At 36.6% G+C, this 21,413-nt stretch overlaps 1 protein-coding gene across 1 annotated transcript in view; it reads left to right on the plus strand.

The window, feature by feature from the left end:
- The window catches only part of CRISPLD1 (cysteine rich secretory protein LCCL domain containing 1), a 181,053-nt gene that overhangs the window by 93,754 nt on the left and 65,886 nt on the right, over nucleotides 1-21,413 (plus strand). The window contains exons 3-4 of the mRNA XM_053715141.1: nucleotides 6,787-6,905; nucleotides 7,015-7,147. Coding sequence (XP_053571116.1) covers nucleotides 6,787-6,905; nucleotides 7,015-7,147 — 252 coding nt within the window. The remainder of the gene's footprint in view (nucleotides 1-6,786; nucleotides 6,906-7,014; nucleotides 7,148-21,413) is intronic.

The following is a 21,413-nucleotide window of genomic DNA, read 5'->3' on the forward strand; positions in this document are numbered from 1 at the left end:
ACCAGATATGAGTGGTGGCACTGGGCAAGTGGGCACAGTATACGCTGTGAGCCTGACACACACGCTGGCAGGCAGGCAACTGCAATTAGATTACACAGGAAAAAAAAGCAGACTGATGTTCTAGCCCTAAAAAGGGATTTTTGGGGTGCTGTCCTTACAGCAGAGATCAGATGAGTCCTTCAGGACTGTAGTGGACACTGAATACACTAGCCTAGCTATCGATTTCCCTATTAAATTAGCAGCAGCTACACTGTCCCTCCTCTCACTAAGAATGCAGCTTCCAAATGAATCTAAAATGGATTCTGTCCAGGAGGTGGGAGGGTCTGGGAGGGAGGGTCTGCTGCTGATTGGCTGTAATGTGTATTCTGACTGTGAGGTACAGGGTCAAAGTTTACTCAATGATGACGAATAGGGGGCGGATCGAACATCGCATATGTTCGCCCGCCGAGGCGAACGCGAACATGCTATGTTCGCCGGGAACTATTCGCCGGCGAACTATTCGCAACATCACTAGATAACAACACCCAGATAAGACTTTTCATATTTTTTTTGTTCTCCTTCTCAACAAGAGAGTTTTCACCTATATTCACTTATTTACAGTGTTTTATTTTATTTATCTTGTGTGCGCAGTTTACATTGTTAGTGTGTATATTACACACTCACTTTTCTATTGTTTTATATATATATATATATATATATATATATATATATATATATATATATATACAGTATATATATATATATATATATATATATATATATATATATATATATATATATATATATATATATATATATATATATATATATATATGGGTCAAGCCCAGTGGGAACGCATGGGAACAGAGTTCCTGCACTATTTTTGCAGGTGGAACTAAGTTCCCCCTGGACAGAGAACAGAAATGCTGCTGGTGGGAGGAGCTGGAGTACAGTCTGGTTAGAGGCATAGGGAGATTCTCTAATAATGGGCAGTAACTCTTCCTACAATACACTAAATGAAAACCTGTCTGCGGTCCTGCTGTGTGATCTCCCCGCACTATATGGAACTCATGGTGCATACATTTCTGTGTGGCTTGCACCTTAAGTGGGTGAGACTCTGTGACAGAGGAGGAGTCTGGAGTTGCTGTCAGACACGTAGGTCTCAATCAGCCCTGGAAAGGAAGGAAAGGGGAGGGCGCAGGGTGTGAGGAACTGAAGCTAAGCTGACTATGCACCATGTGAGTTAAAAATAAAGTATGGACACCCTGTATCTTGACATTAAACAACAGGCATTCATGTACGTTTAGTTTAGTTATTTTAAAGTTGTTTTAAAAACAGTTCTGTGTTTCACCACAAAATAAATGTGCTCATCAAGCAGGGAAGAGTCACTTCCTTCCAGATTCCTTCTTTCTCTCTGATTGGAATTCCTTTTAATTCTTTCAGATATAGCTGGGATGAGGTTTGCAAGGGAAATAGATGTGTACACAAAAAGGAAAATAGTTCTTGCAATTAAAGGTGTTTGTGAAACATCTTGTAGTAGGATAGACCCAATTACTTTATTTTATACAGCAATAGTATGTGCAGTCTGTTTATTAATGTTGTATGTCTATCAATTTATGGTCAGCAGGCCAAATTGTCTGCAGAATGCTAACCTGTGCAAGATAATATATTTGCTGCAGATTCAACCTTACCCGTTTTATCCCAATGTGCAAGGTGACCTGTTTTGCTTTCAATATCACTGTGCCCTCATGGCTCCTGCTTCCTCTGCCAATGTTACTTGCTTCACATTTACTTGGAATAAGTGTCAGTGGTAAAATAAAATGACACCCAGATGCCTTTTGACCATAATTTTACTTAAAATCACATTCAGCTAGATTACGAGTTGCGCGTTATAAGTCAAATAGAAGCATTGTGGCCCATAAAACATAATTTTCCCTAATGGAGCCATTACGAGTCTTGTTGGTATAGCTGTACCGCAAGCCTTTTAGCCTGTAATGCAACGTCAGTACTGCACTCTTAAAAATGACGTTTTTTAATGGGATTCCCAGAGCGCTGGTATTACAAGTTTTGCGTTCTTGCTAAAAAACTTGCGTTACAGCTTAAAACAACAAGATCTGTAATGCCATCTAAAGTAAGTAGTTATGAGTTTTACACTACAAATCTGTAACATAAAACTCATAACTAAAGTGTTAAAAAGTACACTAACATCCATAAACCACCTATTAACCCCTAAACATCGCAAACACTATAATAAATGCATTAACCCCTAATTTGCCGCTCCCAACATCGCCGCCACTAATAAAATGTATTAACCCCTATTCCGCCGCCCCCCGACATCGTCACCACTATGCTAAAGTTATTAACCCCTAAACTGCTGCCCTCCCGCATCTCAAACACTATTTAAATATTATTAACCCCTAATCTGCTGTCCGCCCACATCGCCCCCACTATACTAAAATTATTAAGCCCTACACCGCCGCCACTATAATAAACCTATTAACCCCTAAACTGAAAGCCCCCCACATTGAAATAAACGAAATTAAACTAGTTACCCCTAAACCTAACAACCCCCTAACTTCATATTAAATTTACAATTTCCCTAGCTTAAATTAAACTAAAACTTACCTGTCAAATTAAAAACCGTAAGTTTAAACTAACAATTTAACTAACTACCAATTAAAGGGCCATTATACACTCATTTTTTCTTTGCATAAATGTTTTGTAGATGATCTATTTATAAAGCCCATAAAGTTTTTTTTTTTTTTTTTTAAATGTATAGTTTTGCTTATCTTTAAATAACATTGCTCTGATTTTCAGACTCCTAACCAAGCCCCAAAGTTTTATTTGAATACCGTCAGCTACCTTCTCAAGCTTGCTCCTGTTTGTGTAAAGGGTCTTTTCATATGAAAAGAAGGGGGAGGGGGGAGTGTCTTATTTCCCACTTGCAGTGGGCTTTCCGACTTCCTTTTCAACAGAGCCAAACTGACAGCTTCTAAGTAAGTTTTTAAACCATTTTATACTAGATTTTTATATCAGTATCTGTGCATATTATTCTTTATAGTAGTGTCTATTACATGCAGTTACATAAAAATGAGTGTATACTGTCCCTTTAAATAAACTAAACTACACATTAAAAAAATCCTAACACTACTATAAAAATTACAAAGTATCTAATTACAAAAACAAAAAAAATACTAAGTTACAAAAAATAACAAACACTAAATTATGGAAAATAACAAACAACATTATCCAAAATAAAAAAAGAATTACACCTAATCTAATAGCCCACCCAAAATAAAAAAAACCCTAGCCTATAATAAACTACCAATGGCCCTTAAAATGGCCTTTTATGGGGCATTGCCCCAAAGATATCAGCTCTTTTACCTGTAAAAAAACAACAACACAAAGACCCCCCCAACAGTAAAACCCACCACCCAACCAACCCCCTAAAATAAAAAACCTAATTCTAAAAAAACCTAAGCTACCCATTGCCCTGAAAAGGGCATTTAGATCTTTTACTGCCCAAACCCTAAACTAAAAAAAACCTACTCAAAAAACCCTTAAAAAAAGCCTAACACTAACCCCCGACGATCCACTTATAGTTTTTTAAGTCCCGCTTGAACGATCTTCATCCCGGAATTGAAGTCCTCATCCAAGCGGCGTTGAAGTCCTTATCCTCTTCATATGGTCGCCGCCGTACACTGACTCTTCAATGCAAGGGATGCAATTCAAGATGGCGTCCCTTGCATTCCTATTGGCTGAAAAATTTGAATCAGCTCATAGGATTTAGGACTGCTAAAATCCTTTTACTGTTTACTGTTGGGGGGGTTTTTGTGTTTTTTTTTTACAGGTAAAAGAGCGGATATCTTTGGGGCAATGCCACACAAAAGGACATTTTAAGGGCCATTGGTAGTTTATTGTAGGCTAGGGTTTTTTTTATTTTTGGGTGGTCTTTTTTATTTTGATAGGGCTATTAGATTAGGTGTAATTCTTTTTTATTTTAGATAATTTTGTTTTTTATTTTTTGTAATTTAGTGTTTTGTTTTTTTGTAATTTTAGGTTTTAGTGTAAGGCAGGTTAGGTTTTATTTCACAGGTAAGTTTGTATTTATTTTAACTAGGTAGTTAGTAAACAGTTAATAACTATTTACTAACTAGTTTACCTAGTTAAAATAAATACAAACTTACCTGTGAAATAAAAATAAAACCTAAGCTAGCTACAATATAACTATTAGTTATATTGTAGCTAGCTTAGGTTTTATTTCACAGGTAAGTATTTAGTTTTAACTAAGTATTATTTAGTTAATAATTGTAACTTTAGTTTAGCTCTATTTTAAATATGTTAAAGTTAGGGGGGGTTAGGTTTACGTTAGGGTTAGGTTTAGGGGTTAATAGTTTAATTTAGATTTTTGCGATGTGGGGGGCTGATGGTTTAGGGGTTAATAGATGTATTTAGTGGTAGTGATATGGGAGGCCAGAGGTTTAGGGGTTAATAACTTTATTTAGTTGCGACAATGTCAGGGAGCAGCGGAATAGGGGTTAATAACTTTAATATAGTAGTGGCGATGTTGGGGTGCGGCGGAATAGTGGTTAATAACTTTAGTATAGTGGCGGCGATATCGTGAGCGGAAGATTAGGGGTTAATAGATTTATTTAGGTGGCGGCGATATCGAGAGCGGCAGATTAGGTGTTAATAACATTATGTAGGTACCAAGGATGTCAGGAGCAGCAGATTAGGGGTGTTTAGACACGGGGTTTATGTTAGGGTGTTAGGTTTAAACGTTAGTTTTCTTTCCCCACATCAATGGGGCTGCGTTACAGAGATTTTCTTTCCGCGATCGCAGGTGTTAGACTTTTTTCTGACACCTTCTCCCCATTGATGTCTATGGGGGAAGCGTGCACGAGCACGTCAAACAGAGCGCTAGTTTTTGGTGCGGTATAGAGCTCAACGCAACCATATCGCCCGCACAAGCCAGGTTTTATAAAACTTGTAATGGTAATGGCTGCGCTATAGGGGTTCTTTACTTTCCCTATAGCGCTCAAAACTCGTAATCTAGCCGACTATTAGTGTTTCTTAATGCAGAGTGAGTGCACACCCAAACCTTATCAAGATCATGATATCAGATGTTTACATTACAGAGCTTTCACATCCTCCTAAGAACCAGGGAGTAACATCTCCTAAAATTGTACTAAGGCTCTTAGCTTTTTGGATTATTCAACATCATGTTTATACAAATGCCCCTTCATGTGTTCTAAAAAAATGTGTCTGACTTTTCAATGTTCAGTATCAGTTGAATCCTAAAATACAAATTTCACCCCTGGCATGTAAAAATGGGTGTCCATCCTCAGGCCCAAAGGCAGCCATTCAACCCTTTATTGGTTTTAATTTGCTTTCATTAACCAGAGTGTATAGATTATATACATATAAATACAGTGTGTGTGTGTATAAAACAATATTAGTTGTGAGAAGTTGGATGTCTTGGTGAGTGCCCACATTTATTTTGGGAAGACTCTACCACTGTGCATATATATATATATATATATATATATATATATATATATATATATATATATATATATATATATATATATATATACACACACACACACACACTAATGTCTAAACCCAAAATCAGATAATTTTTATATATATCAAGAGAACACTCTGGGGCATATGTATCAAGGTCTGTCGGACCTGATCCGTTCAGCATTGCACCAGCAACTCACAAGAGCTGCAGGTGCAACGCTGCCCCCTGCAGACTCGTGACCAATGGGCCGCTAGCAGGGGGGTGTCAATCAACCCGATCGTACTCGATCGGGTTGATTTCCGGCGATGTCTGTCTCAGAGCAGCTGGACAGGTCATGGAGCAGCGGTCTTTGTGAACGCTGCTTCATAACTGCTGTTTCTGGCGAGCCTGCAGGCTCGTCAGAAACACGGGGCATCAAGCTCCGTACGGAGCTTGATACATATGCCCCATAGTATCAAGTACTAGAATATCTCTTTCAGAATGCAGGTTGATCATTTCATTTGTTTTTAAAATTCACATGATATACAGGCCAAACTGCTTAATGGATTTCCATGACATGTTACATGGAGATGCCATTTTAAGTAGTATTATTCCGCTATGACAATAATAATGTTGTACACATGAGACTGAATGAAAAAAATATTTAAAATATAGTGTGCAAGCTTATGTGTAGTTTATAACTTTTTCAGATCTTTAAATGTGAAGTGGAAAACCACAAAATTGTTGACATTAGTAATGAATGTTTTGAATAATAATATTCATATATATTTGTTGTAAAATTGCCCCAACCAAGGCTTCTAGAGGTCTTTCAATAATCTGTAGTGATACTTTCCACAAAAGTGTCATTGAGTTTATGTAGTTGCATAAAAACTGCACAAGTGAATTTACAGCTAGCTTTAAGTGAGCACAAGTAAAGGAGATAAGATAAACACACTAAACAGAGATTTTAAGTACTTTGTTAGCACAATGTGCAGTTTTGCAAATGATAAATCATTTTATATATAGATCTTTTGCAATTCAGTGGTTAAATATGAATATATACTATGCATGTATAAATAACTGCAATTTTCCTTTGAGGGAGCCTTAGATGTATGGCTTGTATTTTTAAATAAGTACTTAAATGCCTAAATTTCCTGGAGATCAGAACCCTAATAATGGTAATTGCAATGCCAGTGAATTTAGAAAAAAATATATACTTTCTTTACATGATGATTTGTTTGTCCTCTGTTATCTGCATTTGGATATTAATTTATGTTTTTCATCTTGGTTCTGAATTTTAGATATGGGATGTGGAACTTGAAAGATCTGCAGAAGCTTGGGCTGAAATGTGTCTTTGGGAACATGGCCCTGCCAACTTGCTTCCATCCATTGGTCAGAACTTAGGTGCTCACTGGGGAAGGTAGCTCTCGGGATTTTATTCAAATGTATTTATATAACTTTATTCAAATTTATAAATGTGATCATATGGTGCAAATTGATCCCTACTAACACTTATTTCTTAAAAAAAGGTTTAGACCACCAACTTACCACGTCCAGGCTTGGTATGATGAAGTCAGAGACTACACTTTCCCGTACCCACAAGAATGCAATCCATATTGTCCATTCAGATGTTCAGGCCCTGTTTGTACCCACTATACACAGGTATGTATTTGTTTTCAATCTTATTCATTATCAAAATATCATCAAGCTATGTTCCATCTCCAGTTAACTGCTCCATAGCAAAATTGTCAATAAAAATGACATGCAAGAAATTAAATGAAAGGGATAAAGTAATAATAATTATCAAAAAGAGCAGCAACCAAATTTTTTTTTTCCCCTTATAAAAATTCATTAAAAAAATATTACATTTCAAGTGAAACCTACAGTGGACGTATCTCTGGGCATAACATATAGCTAAATATTTATTGCTTGTTGGATGCACACAACTGTAATAGTTTACAGGTGCATGTCATCACAAGTCTGCTGATAAAGTAGGTTTATTCTGTACAGGTAAAAACAAAATCTTTTCAAACACTGTTCTATATTTTTATTATTTTTATTTATCTGTAATATCCCCCAGATTCTGTGGTGTCCTATATTATGTTATTTATAAATGTTAACTTTCAATGTATGTATTTAATTATCAATTAAGCTCATGTTTCACTGCATGTTTCAAGATCAATGCTGTGGGTGTGAAGAAGGTTTTATATTATTCATATGTATGTGTATATATATATATATATATATATATATATATATATATATATATATATATATATATATATATATATATAGTGTATAAGTTATGTAACTTTAAAACTATATGTAACAACTGCAAAAATGTATACATCTCGTATTGTAAATATGTACCTTGGTATTTTTTGATAACCTGAAAGGTTGCAACATTACTGATCTATGAATGTTCACCACTTCTCTCTCAGGGCCTAATGATCTAAAGCTCTCCACTCAGGTGAGATGATCTAAAACACTGGTTTTCATACCTGTCCTTGAGCCTCCCCAACAGGCAAGATTTTCAGGATAACCTTGGGTGAGAGCAGGTAAAATAACGAGCAGGTAAAATAACCATGTTTACTAAGCCGCTGTGCTCTAGTTCAGATATCCTCAAAATCAGACCTTTTAGGGAAGCCCGAGGGCACGTTTGAAAACCAGTGATCTAAAATGCTTTCTTTATTCTTTAGCACTGCAAGATCCCTAGTGAAATTTTTAAAAATCAGATTTTGCTATACTTCTCCCAGCAGTGTTCCCTACATTTTTGTATGTGAAGGAGAGACAACCCAGTGCAATATAGCACTCCATGACATGCGAGTTCTGCTGCATTTACAATTTGTTTGTTATATTTTATATTATTTTATACTTCAGATTAAGTTTTATTACATTTAAACTTTACACTGTCTATTTTGTATTTTGTTTATACAAAATTTATTTAGGATTCTGATTTTACAAACTCTGATAATGCGTCCACAATTTCTATGTAACTTTAACAAATTAGGATAATACTTTGTATATTTATGTGTATCTTTTACAAATTACATTGCATTTGGTATTTCTTATTTTTAAAATAATACTGAAAATCTGACAGCTTCAGTTTCCCAGAGAGCTTCATTACTTTCTATGAGCCCAATAAGCAATAATTCTCTAGTTTAGAGAGAAATTATAGTGCAGAGTTCATATGGGCTAAACTCGCTGAGAGAAGGTAATTGGAAAACACCGGGGCCTGATATAAAGCCTCAGATTGCATCAATTACAAATTAAACTGAAATGTTTTCACTATGTTTTAACTTGCTTTTGCATATTGTTTAACATATATGACTTTTCTGTCAGATAAATAAGTGTATTGTGAATTTTGAATAATCTTCACCTGCATACAGTTAGTGAGAAAAAGCTGTGAGACCATCTTGTTTAAAATGCTGACATAATTTCACAAGACTTGTGAGAGAGCTTAATACATACCCTGTTTCCTGAGTTTTATTTTACAATAAAGAAAATACAAAGTGTAATGTAAGTTGTAAAAGATTTACAGAATTATACAAAGTATGATTCTAATTTGTTAAAATAACACATAAACTTTAATAAATGTATTAAAATATAAAATAAAAAGTGCAAAGCTTAAATGTAATAATACTGAAAGGACCCAATCTGGAGTGTAAAATAATATAAAATACAATGCACAAAGTGTAAGTGTCACAAAACTCTCTTGCCATGCAGTGCCATATTGCACTGGGCTTGTCTCTCCTTCAGATACAGAAATAAGAGATATCTCACAGTGCTGGAGAGTTCCACCCTTTTTCTTTTAAGAATTCAGTGCACTACAATTTCTCTCTAAGCAGGAGAATATTTGATCATCAGGACCTCAGAATGTAAGCTACAATATGTTGGAACCCAGTATAAAAATACAAAACTTCTTACAGACACATGTAAAGGGTAAAAATAAAAGAACAGCTCTAGGCACTGAAAAAAACAATAGCATAGTGAGTTATAGTAGAATTGCATACAAAACATACAATAGCTATTACTCTGAATTTTAAAACAGTAGATTTTCTGATAAATTTCAAAATTTACTTCAATTTGCCACTCCCTGTTTCATTTGACAGCCATCAGCCAATCACAGACTCATAATCTTATATGCTATGAACTTTTGCACATGCTAATTAGTAGCTGGTGCCTCAAAAAGCATGAATACAAAAAGACTGTTCACAATAGATAATGGAAGTAAACTGAAAAGACTCTTTTAATTTTGACTTTAGTGATCCTTTAAATATTCTTTAATGTTTGTGTAACATGCATGAAGCAAATGTTTCTGAATGAGGTAATACTGCCAAAAAAAGAAACAATTTTTTTTGTAAATGGCCTAGAATCTATGTGTAAAAGTGCACCATAATGGAAATATAAAAATGTGAGAGTAACAATGAAAAACAATATAATAAAGGAATGTAGGGAAATATGGAGATACGTTAAATTATATCTAAATAAATAAACTACTTTTGCTTTTACTCATGTGCTATAAACCACGGTCTGACCTTTTTACGTGGTTATAGAGAAATGTTGTTATCAGTCCTGGTGAACATATATTATAAACTCTACTAATAGAAACAAAAAAATAAACCATTGCCAAAGAGCAGTGACCCAATATTAATAGGGTTTGAAGAAATGTCACTGTAGATTGTTTTTATGCAAGAACCAGATTTTTAAGCTTTGATGTGTAAGAAACTGTATAAAAGAGAATATCTGAGGATTAATGAGATTAATGTGAGTCAAGCGAGCATGACCGGCAAAAGTTGAAATTTTATTACAAGGACAGAGACTCCTTTTTGCTATATATCTTTTTCCCAAAATAATTTTTTTATTGAGGTTTTATACATCATACATATAACAATGTTCGCCTTTTACAAACATCAGGAAAAGCAAATAGATATGAATAAACTTGAACACATACTTCAACAGTTATAAAACAAGCAGAAGATAGGCCGATGAAACCTTGATTTTGCAATATATTATAATAGCATATGCATCTGAGAATAAATGTGTGTATGGTATAGGAAGGGGGGACAACAACAGTCAGCGGGTAAGCACAGCTTAAAATGGAAGTTGTTGGGATAGAGTATATAGGTTAACACCTAATCTTAACGATATTATGAATGAAAAGTGGTGATGGAGGAGATTTAGTAAGTGTTTAAACAGTGTAACATCCTGTAGCGGTTGAGAGTATAGTTGAGGGAGGTTAATAAACTATGGAAATGGCAGCAGCTATCGACTCATATTCTTTAAAGTGGTCAGATTAGAGTATATGCGGTGTCGCAGGGAGAGTGTGCAGCTAGATGCTAAGTATAGGATAAAATAGGTAGGTGACACCTCGTTACCGAGGCTGTAAGGGTTAGTAAGGTATAATAACTTCAGGAAACATAATTCGGTCCGTAATGAGCCTAGGTGGAATCTACCTGAGGTATTACATAGGCAAGACTAATGGGATGAGTGCATAAACTAATGACAGAGGGGGGTTCTCCTGAGGAAGAGCTATATCAGGCCATATTAAAATTCATAATGGGCAGTAGCCAAATAAAATTAGGTAAGGTCCTTAGATATTTTTCAAATTGTGTATCTGGGCTTATATGGGTATGGCTGCACATGGGATAAATAGGCTGGGTTTATCTAAACAATAGTCAATGAGTACATGCGAGCAAACCATAAGGCTCAGGGGATAGGCACCCTGAACTACGACATTGAGACATGAGTGCTGAATAAGTCTAAGAACTAGTGCTTAGTCATTAGAACAAGAGCTTGTATAAGTATGGCGGGTTATTTGTTTAATATGGGATAGTACTCTATCTAAAGATCTAAACATTTTCATGAAAAAGCTTAGCACTGTACCCATTTATGTGAGTTATGTGCAGCATTGAGTGTGGTTACTGTAGTTAATATATCGCACATCTTATAATTCAGTAGAAGGCTAAAACAGTTAATTATATAAAAAATTACAGCTGGAATTGAGTAGAGCCCACTAGTACTTTTCATAATATGTAAATGGGTACATATGGGTAGAACTGTATAAGGGGTAACTAGACTGGGCACATCTAAATATTAGCTAGTACATACAGATAGGCAGACCAAAAAGCCCAGGAGATGAGCACCCTAAACCAGAGCTTGCGAACACAAATACATAATAGGACTAAGGGCTAGTGAATAGTCATTGGGACATAAGCTTACATTAGTATGGGAGTTTGTTTGCTTAATATGGGATAACACTCTGTCTAAGGATCTGGAAACATTCAGGAGGAGGCTAGCTACCAACTTGTTTGAATTGGATATAGAAATAAATATAATTACTGCAGTTAATACTTATGCATATCCTGTAGCTGAGTTAGAGGCTGAAATAATTAAATTTGCACATATTAAAGCTGTAAGACAAGGGAGGTTAGTATGCAAAATAAAATAAACAATAGGAAATAACTTGTAGTAGCCGGTCCCAGGTGCAGTATTATACCAACATCCAGAGTTACTGAGCAGGCTCAGCCAAGAGAGCATGGGCTAAGGTTTTAACAATATAGCCTACTATTCAACAAGGAAAGTTAACATCAACCTGATATTCAAACCCAGATACATTGGAGAGAAAAAGAAAAACTTCTCTGAGCTAGGGCATGGCGTGTGTCAAATCAGCCAACTCCAGTGCGATGGTCAGATAATGGGCAAGAATGTTTGCTTAGTTTTTCTTGAGGAGTAAGAGGGGTCACCCAAACCATAGAGGAACGGCATATCCTGCCAGAGAAAAGCTGCCTCCACAACCAGCGGACCTTATCTGTGTAAGTATGTCCCTTAGAGAAGAAAGGAGCTAATTCTGCATCTCGTTTAGGGGGATTCACACGCCCTCCATGATCTGTGAGTGAGCTGTTAAGCATCGGATCATCTACAGGATCAGGAATAGCAGAGACTGAGAGTTGCGGGTACTGTAAGCTTAACTTCCAAAGAGAGTTCTCATAATCTATTGAAGCGCTGCTCAGTTGTGACAGGCTCCGTGTGGTTTCAATGCGGAGTGGTAGAGTAACATCCGAGCACTGCACATATCCGCCCAAACTGCTGCCGCCTGTGACCAAACTTAGGTCCTGGGTAGGTCTCCCCTTCTGGGGTAAGGAGCGCTTATCAGTGGTGAGTGTTTCTGCTGGTTGCACCGGATTTTTCTCGAAGGTCTCATATCGACGCCAGGCGCCATCTTGCCTGAAGGTGTCTCTCACAGTCTCTCTCAAATCATTAAAGCTTCTATCTAGCTTGCTGTCGAGTTCCCTCAGTAGCAGACGGATGCTTGAGTAAAAAGTCTCCATCATAGAATAGCAGTGAGAAATATTTATTTAACCCGGATGCCCGGGGGGGGGTTAGTAAAGTTAAAAATAGTAGTAGAAGGCCGGCAACTCTCTGCATCCAAATTAGCTCCGTAGACAGCACTAAAGGTTTAGGCACTAACCTCTTCTTAGCGGGTAGGGTTTAATAGGTCCCTATATCGATCAGAAGTAGTGCACTTAGTAGGATTTGAGGAATAATATAGAAATTTCTTCTAGGATTTCCAGAGCTGCTGTAATATGCGACTTATCATGGCCGCCGGCTAGTCACGCCCCCGCTATATATCTTTTTACTTTACTGCAGACAGCATTTTAACGGACAATAAATTCAAATAAAAAACAAAGACAACAATAAATATAACATAGAAACCAATGAAAACAAGGCTTGAGATGTTATGGATAAAAATGACCAATGAGAGAAGTCCAAGAATCACTAAAATGACCAGTAACTGTAAACTCCTCCTCTTTTCTCTTTGCTGCTCACAGAGATAAGTATATTGTATTATTGCATTATTAAAATAAATACATATTTATTGTTGGTGTTTTTTATTTTCTTTGCATTTATAAATATTGTCTTATATTTATCATTTTTGTAATTTTTTTTTAATTATTTATTTATTTTAGTTTTATTTTTCCTTTATTTTTTTAGTTTATTTTGTGTTTATTTTATTGTTGTTATTCTGTTTAGGTTTATTACTTGTTGTCCTATCTACTTCTGTTTTTTACTTTTTGCTTTCTTTCCGGTATTTTCAAATTCCACCATTTTCTGTTATTTGTATTGTCCATTGTATTTATTTATTGTTGGTTATTTACTTACATTATCATCTTAAATTTAGTTTTTGTTATTACATTTATGTTCCCCTCTTTTTCTTTAATACTGCTCCTGCTTTGTTTTCCTCTACGCAACGATCTCCGGTTGCTTCCGCCATCTTGTTTGTTGATTCCTTATGAGTCACGCCTCCATTTTGTGTGACGTCCTTTTCCCGCCCCTCTGACCTGTCAATCTCAGGTTTTTTCTTTGCCACTCCCTCATTTCTCCTCAGATCTTGACCGGAACAGTAGCTATTTTGGTTTAGCAACATTTATTTAATATTATTTCATTTTGAGCACACAATTGTCTTTATTTACATTGCTGCTTGTTAACTTAATTCTGACATTTTTCAGTAATATTATATAAGATTTAAAATATATTTATTCTCATTTTCAATTTTATAAAGTTATTTAATATTATATTTAGATTTTTAGTATTTATCTAAATTGTACATGATGTCTGATGACAATAAATCTCAGTACTCTGAGAAATCAGTTATGGCTAGATTTAGAGTTTTGTCGGTAACAAGCCGAAAAGCTAACGCCGGCTTTTTTCTGGCCGCACCATAAAAATAACTCTGGTATTGAGAGTCCACAGAATGGCTGCGTTAGGCTCCAAAAAAGGAGCGTAGAGCATATTTAACGCAGCTTCAACTCTCGATACCAGAGTTGCTTACGCAAGCGGCCAGCCTCAAAAACGTGCTCGTGCACGATTCCCCCATAGAAAACAATGGGGCTGTTTGAGCTGAAAAAAAAACCTAACACCTGCAAAAAAGCCGCGTTCAGCTTCTAACGCAGCCCCATTGTCTGCTATGCGGAAACACTTCCTACGTCTGCACCTAACACCCTAACATGTACCCCGAGTCTAAAAACCCCTAGCCTTACACTTATTAACCCCTAATCTTCCGCCCCCGCTATCGCTGACCCCTGCATATTATTATTAACCCCTAATCTGCCGCTCCGTAAACCGCCGCTACTTACATTATCCTTTTGTACCCCTAATCTGCTGCCCCTAACACCGCCGACCCCTATATTATATTTATTAACCCCTAATATGCCCCCCACAACGTCGCCTCCACCTGCCTACACTTATTAACCCCTAATCTGCCGAGCGGACCGCACCGCTATTATAATAAAGTTATTAACCCCTAATCCGCCTCACTAACCCTATAATAAATAGTATTAACCCCTAATCTGCCCTCCCTAACATCGCCGACACCTAACTTCAATTATTAACCCCTAATCTGCCGACTTGAGCTCACCGCTATTCTAATAAATGTATTAACCCCTAAAGCTAAATCTAACCCTAACACTAACACCCCCCTAAATTAAATATAATTTTAATCTAACAAAATTAATTAACTCTTATTAAATAAATTATTCCTATTTAAAGCTAAATACTTACCTGTAAAATAAATCCTAATATAGCTACAATATAAATTATAATTATATTATAGCTATTTTAGGATTAATATTTATTTTACAGGTAACTTTGTATTTATTTTAACCAGGTACAATAGCTATTAAATAGTTAAGAACTATTTTATAGCTAAAATAGTTAAAATAATTACAAATTTACCTGTAAAATAAATCCTAACCTAAATTACAATTAAACCTAACACTACACTATCAATAAATTAATTACATAAAATACCTACAAATAACTACAATGAAATAAAATAACTAAAGTACAAAAAATAAAAAAGAACTAAGTTACAAAAAATAAAAAAATATTTACAAACATAAGAAAAATATTACAACAATTTTAAACTAATTACACCTACTCTAAGCCCCCTAATAAAATAACAAAGACCCCCAAAATAAAAAAATGCCCTACCCTATTCTAGATTACTAAAGTTCAAAGCTCTTTTACCTTACCAGCCCTGAACAGGGCCCTTTGCGGGGCATGCCCCAAGAAGTTCAGCTCTTTTGCATGTAAAAAAAAACATACAATACCCCCCCCCAACATTACAACCCACCACCCACATACCCCTAATCTAACCCAAACCCCCCTTAAATAAACCTAACACTAAGCCCCTGAAGATCTTCCTACCTTATCTTCACCATACCAGGTTCACTGATCGATCCAGAAGAGCTCCTCCGATGTCCTGATCCAAGCCCAAGCGGGGGGCTGAAGAGGTCCATGATCCGGCTGAAGTCTTCATCCAAGCGGGGCAGAAGAGGTCTTCCATCCGATTGAAGTCTTCATCCAAGCGGGATCTTCTATAGTCATCCATCCGGAGCGGAGCGGCAGCATCCTGAAGACCTCCGACGCGGAGCATCCATCCTGGCCAACGACTGAACGACGAATGATGGTTCCTTTAAATGACGTCATCCAAGATGGTGTCCCTCGAATTCCGATTGGCTTATAGGATTCTATCAGCCAATCGGAATTAAGGTAGGAATATTCTGATTGGCTGATGGAATCAGCCAATCAGAATCAAGTTCAATCCGATTGGCTGATCCGATCAGCCAATCAGATTGAGCTTGCATTCTATTGGCTGATCGGAACAGCCAATAGAATGCGAGCTCAGTCTGATTGGCTGATTGGATCAGCCAATAGGATTGAACTTGATTCTGATTGGCTGATTCCATCAGCCAATCAGAATATTCCTACCTTAATTCCAATTGGCTGATAGAATCCTATCAGCCAATCGGAATTCGAGGGACGTCATCTTGGATGACGTCATTTAAAGGAACCGTCATTCGTCGTTCAGTCGTCGGCCAGGATGGATGTTCCGCGTCGGAGGTCTTCAGGATGCTGCCGCTCCGCTCCGGATGGATGACTATAGAAGATCCCGCTTGGATGAAGACTTCAATCGGATGGAAGACCTCTTCTGCCCCGCTTGGATGAAGACTTCAGCCGGATCATGGACCTCTTCAGCCCCCTGCTTGGGCTTGGATCAGGACATCGGAGGAGCTCTTCTGGATCGATCGGTGAACCTGGTATGGTGAAGATAAGGTAGGAAGATCTTCAGGGGCTTAGTGTTAGGTTTATTTAAGGGGGTTTGGGTTAGATTAGGGGTATGTGGGTGGTGGGTTGTAATGTTGGGGGGGGGTAATGTATGTTTTTTTTACAGGCAAAAGAGCTGAACTTCTTGGGGCATGCCCCGCAAAGGGCCCTGTTCAGGGCTGGTAAGGTAAAAGAGCTTTGAACTTTAGTAATCTAGAATAGGGTAGGGCATTTTTTTATTTTGGGGGTCTTTGTTATTTTATTAGGGGGCTTAGAGTAGGTGTAATTAGTTTAAAATTGTTGTAATATTTTTCTTATGTTTGTAAATATTTTTTTATTTTTTGTAACTTAGTTCTTTTTTATTTTTTGTACTTTAGTTAGTTTATTTCATTGTAGTTATTTGTAGGTATTGTATTTAATTAATTTATTGATAGTGTAGTGTTATGTTTAATTGTAGGTAATTGTAGGTATTTTATTTAATTAATTTATTTATAGTGTAGTGTTAGGTTTAATTGTAACTTAGGTTAGGATTTATTTTACAGGTAAATTTGTAATTATTTTAACTATTTTAGCTATTAAATAGTTCTTAACTATTTAATAGCTATTGTACCTGGTTAAAATAAATACAAAGTTACCTGTAAAATAAATATAAATCCTAAAATAGCTATAATATAATTATAATTTATATTGTAGCTATATTAGGATTTATTTTACAGGTAAGTATTTAGCTTTAAATAGGAATAATTTATTTAATAAGAGTTAATTAATTTCGTTAGATTAAAATTATATTTAATTTAGGGGGTGTTAGTGTTAGGGTTAGACTTAGCTTTAGGGGTTAATCCATTTATTAGAATAGCGGTGAGCTCCAGTCGGCAGATTAGGGGTTAATGTTTGAAGTTAGGTGTCGGCGATGTTAGGGAGGGCAGATTAGGGGTTAATACTATTTATTATAGGGTTAGTGAGGCGGATTAGGGGTTAATAACTTTATAATAATAGCGGTGCGTTCCGCTCGGCAGATTAGTGGCTAATAAGTGTAGGCAGGTGGAGGCGACGTTGAGGGGGGGCAGATTAGGGGTTAATAAATATAATATAGGGGTCGGCGGTGTTAGGGGCAGCAGATTAGGGGTACATAAGTATAACGTAGGTGGCGGCGCTTTGCGGTCGGCAGATCAGGGGTTAATTATTGTAGGTAGCTGGCTGCGATGTTGTGGGGGGCAGGTTAGGGGTTAATAAATATAATACAGGGGTCGGCGGTGTTAGGGGCAGCAGATTAGGGGTACATAAGTATAACGTAGGTGGCGGTCGGCAGATTAGGGGTTAAAAAAATTTAATCGAGTGGCGGCGATGTGGGGGGACCTCGGTTTAGGGGTACATAGGTAGTTTATGGGTGTTAGTGTACTTTAGAATACATTAGTTAAGAGCTTTAGGAACCGGCGTTAGCCCAGAAAGCTCTTAACTACTGACTTTTTTCCTGCGGCTGGAGTTTTGTCGTTAGATGTCTAACGCTCACTTCAGACACGACTCTAAATACCGGAGTTAGAAAAATCCCATTGAAAAGATAGGATAAGCAATTGACGTAAGGGGATCTGCGGTATGGAAAAGTCGCGGCTGAAAAGTGAGCGTTAGACCCTTTTTTGAGTGACTCCAAATACCGGAGGTAGCCTAAAACCAGCGTTAGGAGCCTCTAACGCTGGTTTTCACGGCTACCGCCCAACTCTAAATCTAGGCCTTAGAGAATTAATTAAAAGCTCTTTGGAGCCTTTTAAACAGCAGATGCTTCAATTTCAGTCTGCAATTAACTCTGTTAATGAGATTAGGGATAATATTCCCAGAAAAGCTTCAGCTAAAACGAAGCATTTGTCAAAAAATATTAAATCAAAATCTGATGATAAATCTCATGTTTCTTATAAAAGAGTTAAATCACGTCAGCTTCGCTCTGACATTTCCAAGCCTGCCTTGCAGCGCAAATATGTGTCATCAGACTCTGAAAGTGATTCCAATATTAAAGAAAAAAAGAGATTGAATAGGAAAAGAAAATTTTTAATTTCTTCTGATTCATCTGATAATTATGATGTTTCAGATATGCAAATTGAAAAATATTATCCTGATTTTGAGGATCTTTCTAAGGATTCTTTTTCTTATGATTCAGTGGATAATTTTAATGATATTTCTTCTTCTTCTGAAGAGTCTCCTAAAACAAAAAAATCTAGACTCATGCCAAAGTCTAAGAAAGTAAAGCTTATTGATAATTTTGGGGATCCTTACACGGACCCTAATGAACTGGAACACCCTAGATCCTCTCAATGGAGGCCTTCTAAAAGGGTTTCAAAATTTTTAGATTTCTATATTCGTAGACCCCTTTCCTCAAAAGCAAAAAATACTTTAAAAGCTGAATGCCCTCGTCCAGAGCTCCCTCACAACACCCATGTAACCCCTTATATTGATGTAAATTTACTCAAATTCTTGAGTAATAAAAATACAAATTTGAGGAGAGGTCCTGACAGATTTTTAAAATCATGCCAAGATAAACTTTTGGATACTTTAGGTCATGTCACAAAATTTTTTGAATTGTCTGAAAAGGCAATTGCTACTGATTCCATGTTGGATCCATACGTCTCAAGAGAATGTATTCAAAGACGCCAATACTTCTCTATCTACTCAAAGAAGCAGATTACTTTTAAGATGTCTTGACCCAAAAATTTCAGATATTGCCCCCACTGAAATGGGTCCTAAGGCTGATGGCTTTTTATTTGGAGACGCTGGTTTACAACAGCTTAGTTCTTATGTGACTACTTTTAAGAGTCTCAATAAAATCAAGACTAATACTAAGAAAATCTTTTACCAATCACAACCTTCCAGGGCTGGAAAAGGCAGGGACCACTTTTCCAGCCATTTTTCAAACGTATCCAGGTCTCAATTCCAAAATTCTGTCCCCTCCACTTCTTCCCATGCAAGTTTCTTCCCATCAAGAAACAGAATGTCCTTCAACAGAGGTTTCAGGAACATCAGGAATCCTAGAAGACCATTCCAAGGTAAGTTCTCACACCTTTAATTCCACAAATTTTTCTTATCAAAAAATAGGTGGCAGACATGTATTTTTTAACAGAATGGCAAAAAATTACATCAGACCCTTGGGTCCTTCAAGCTGTATCTGGCCTTCCTTTGGATTTCATTCAAATTCCGTTTCAAAGTTCTTACCCTATTCCAATAAAATTTTCCCTCGAAGATCAATCCCTTTTAGAATCAGAGATTTTGGATCTTATAGAAAAGAATGCTATAGAAATTGCACCTTCTCCAGAAGGCTCTTTCATCAGCAACATGTTCTTCGTAAAAAAGAAAGAAGGTTCTCTCCGCCCTGTCATAAACTTAAGAGAACTAAATCAATTTCTTGTCTTCAATCATTTCAAGATGGCAGGTATTCATCTATTGAGGTATTGTCTTTACAACAAAGATTGACTTGTAAGGATAGACCTAAAGGATGCTTATCTTTTGGTTCCCATTCATCCAAGTTTCAGAACATTTTTAAGATTCCTTTGGAAAGACAATTTATGGCAGTTTTCTTGTCTGCCTTTTGGCCTTTCTTCAGCACCATGGGCTTTTACAAAGATTCTAAAACCAGTTATGGCTTGGTTGAGAAAACGGGGAATTTGTCTGATAATATACTTAGATGATATTTTTCTGATTCATCAATCTCCTATTGTTCTGAAGGACCAACTATCTCTTACAATGAAATTCCTACAGAACTTATGCTTCATTATAAATTTCAAAAAATCACTTTTACTTCCTTCCCAGAACTTGATTTTTCTTGGTTTCAGCGTGGACTTGGTTTCAGCTTCTCTCAGTCTTCCTATGGAAAAGATCAAAAGAATCAAGAAGGAAATGTGTTATCTTTTAAAGAAAGATCTTTTTGCTATCCGTTTTCTAGCCAGAATTATAGGACTTCTTTCCTCTTCCATTCAAGCAATTTTTCTGGCTTCTCTTCATTACAGAGCCCTTCAAACGTTAAAAATGTATTACCTTCGACAGGGTTTCTCTTATCAACACAAAATATCCTTATCCGAGGAAGCTTCGGAAGAGTTGAAGTGGTGGCTCTTAAATATAGAAGCATGGAATGGGAAAGCAATTTTCGGAAATTCTCCAGACCTAATCAGATTTGAGCAAATTGAGTTGGGGGTGCAAGATGTGGTCCTCTGATTACAGGAGGGAAATGGTCTCAATCGGAGAAACATCTTCACATCAATTGTTTGGAACTCCTGGCAGGAGCTTTTGCAGTTCAGAGTTTTGTCAAACACAATCACCCTATAACAATCCTTCTTCGTATGGACAATGTCTCCGCTGTACGATACATCAATCGTTTAGGAGGCACTGCTTAAATTTTTTTATCAGATTTAAAAAAGTTTTTTTATCCACGACTGTTTATCTCAGAATATTTCTATACAAGCAGAATATATTCCAGGGTTAAACAATAAAATGGCAGATTGGGGATCCAGATACCTTACAGACTTCAGCGATTGGAAGTTGAACTCTTTAATTTTTCAGAGAATCAATCTCTAAGGGGTCCTTTTTCAATCGATCTCTTTGCTTCTCATCTGAATCATCAGATTTCTCCTTATTTCAGTTGGAGACCAGACCCTCAAGCTCTAGCAATAGATGCCTTTCTTCAACAATGGCCGATTTCGGGAGCATATGCTTTTCCCCCATTTTCGATGATACTCCGGACCCTGCTCTTTGTTAAACGTCACCAGATTTCTCTTTTAATAATAACTCCATTTTGGCAAACTCAAGTTTAGGTATCCTCTTCTTCTGGAATTATCTTTCC

Source organism: Bombina bombina, chromosome 5 (assembly GCF_027579735.1).
Source record: "Bombina bombina isolate aBomBom1 chromosome 5, aBomBom1.pri, whole genome shotgun sequence".
Lineage (NCBI taxonomy): Eukaryota > Metazoa > Chordata > Amphibia > Anura > Bombinatoridae > Bombina > Bombina bombina.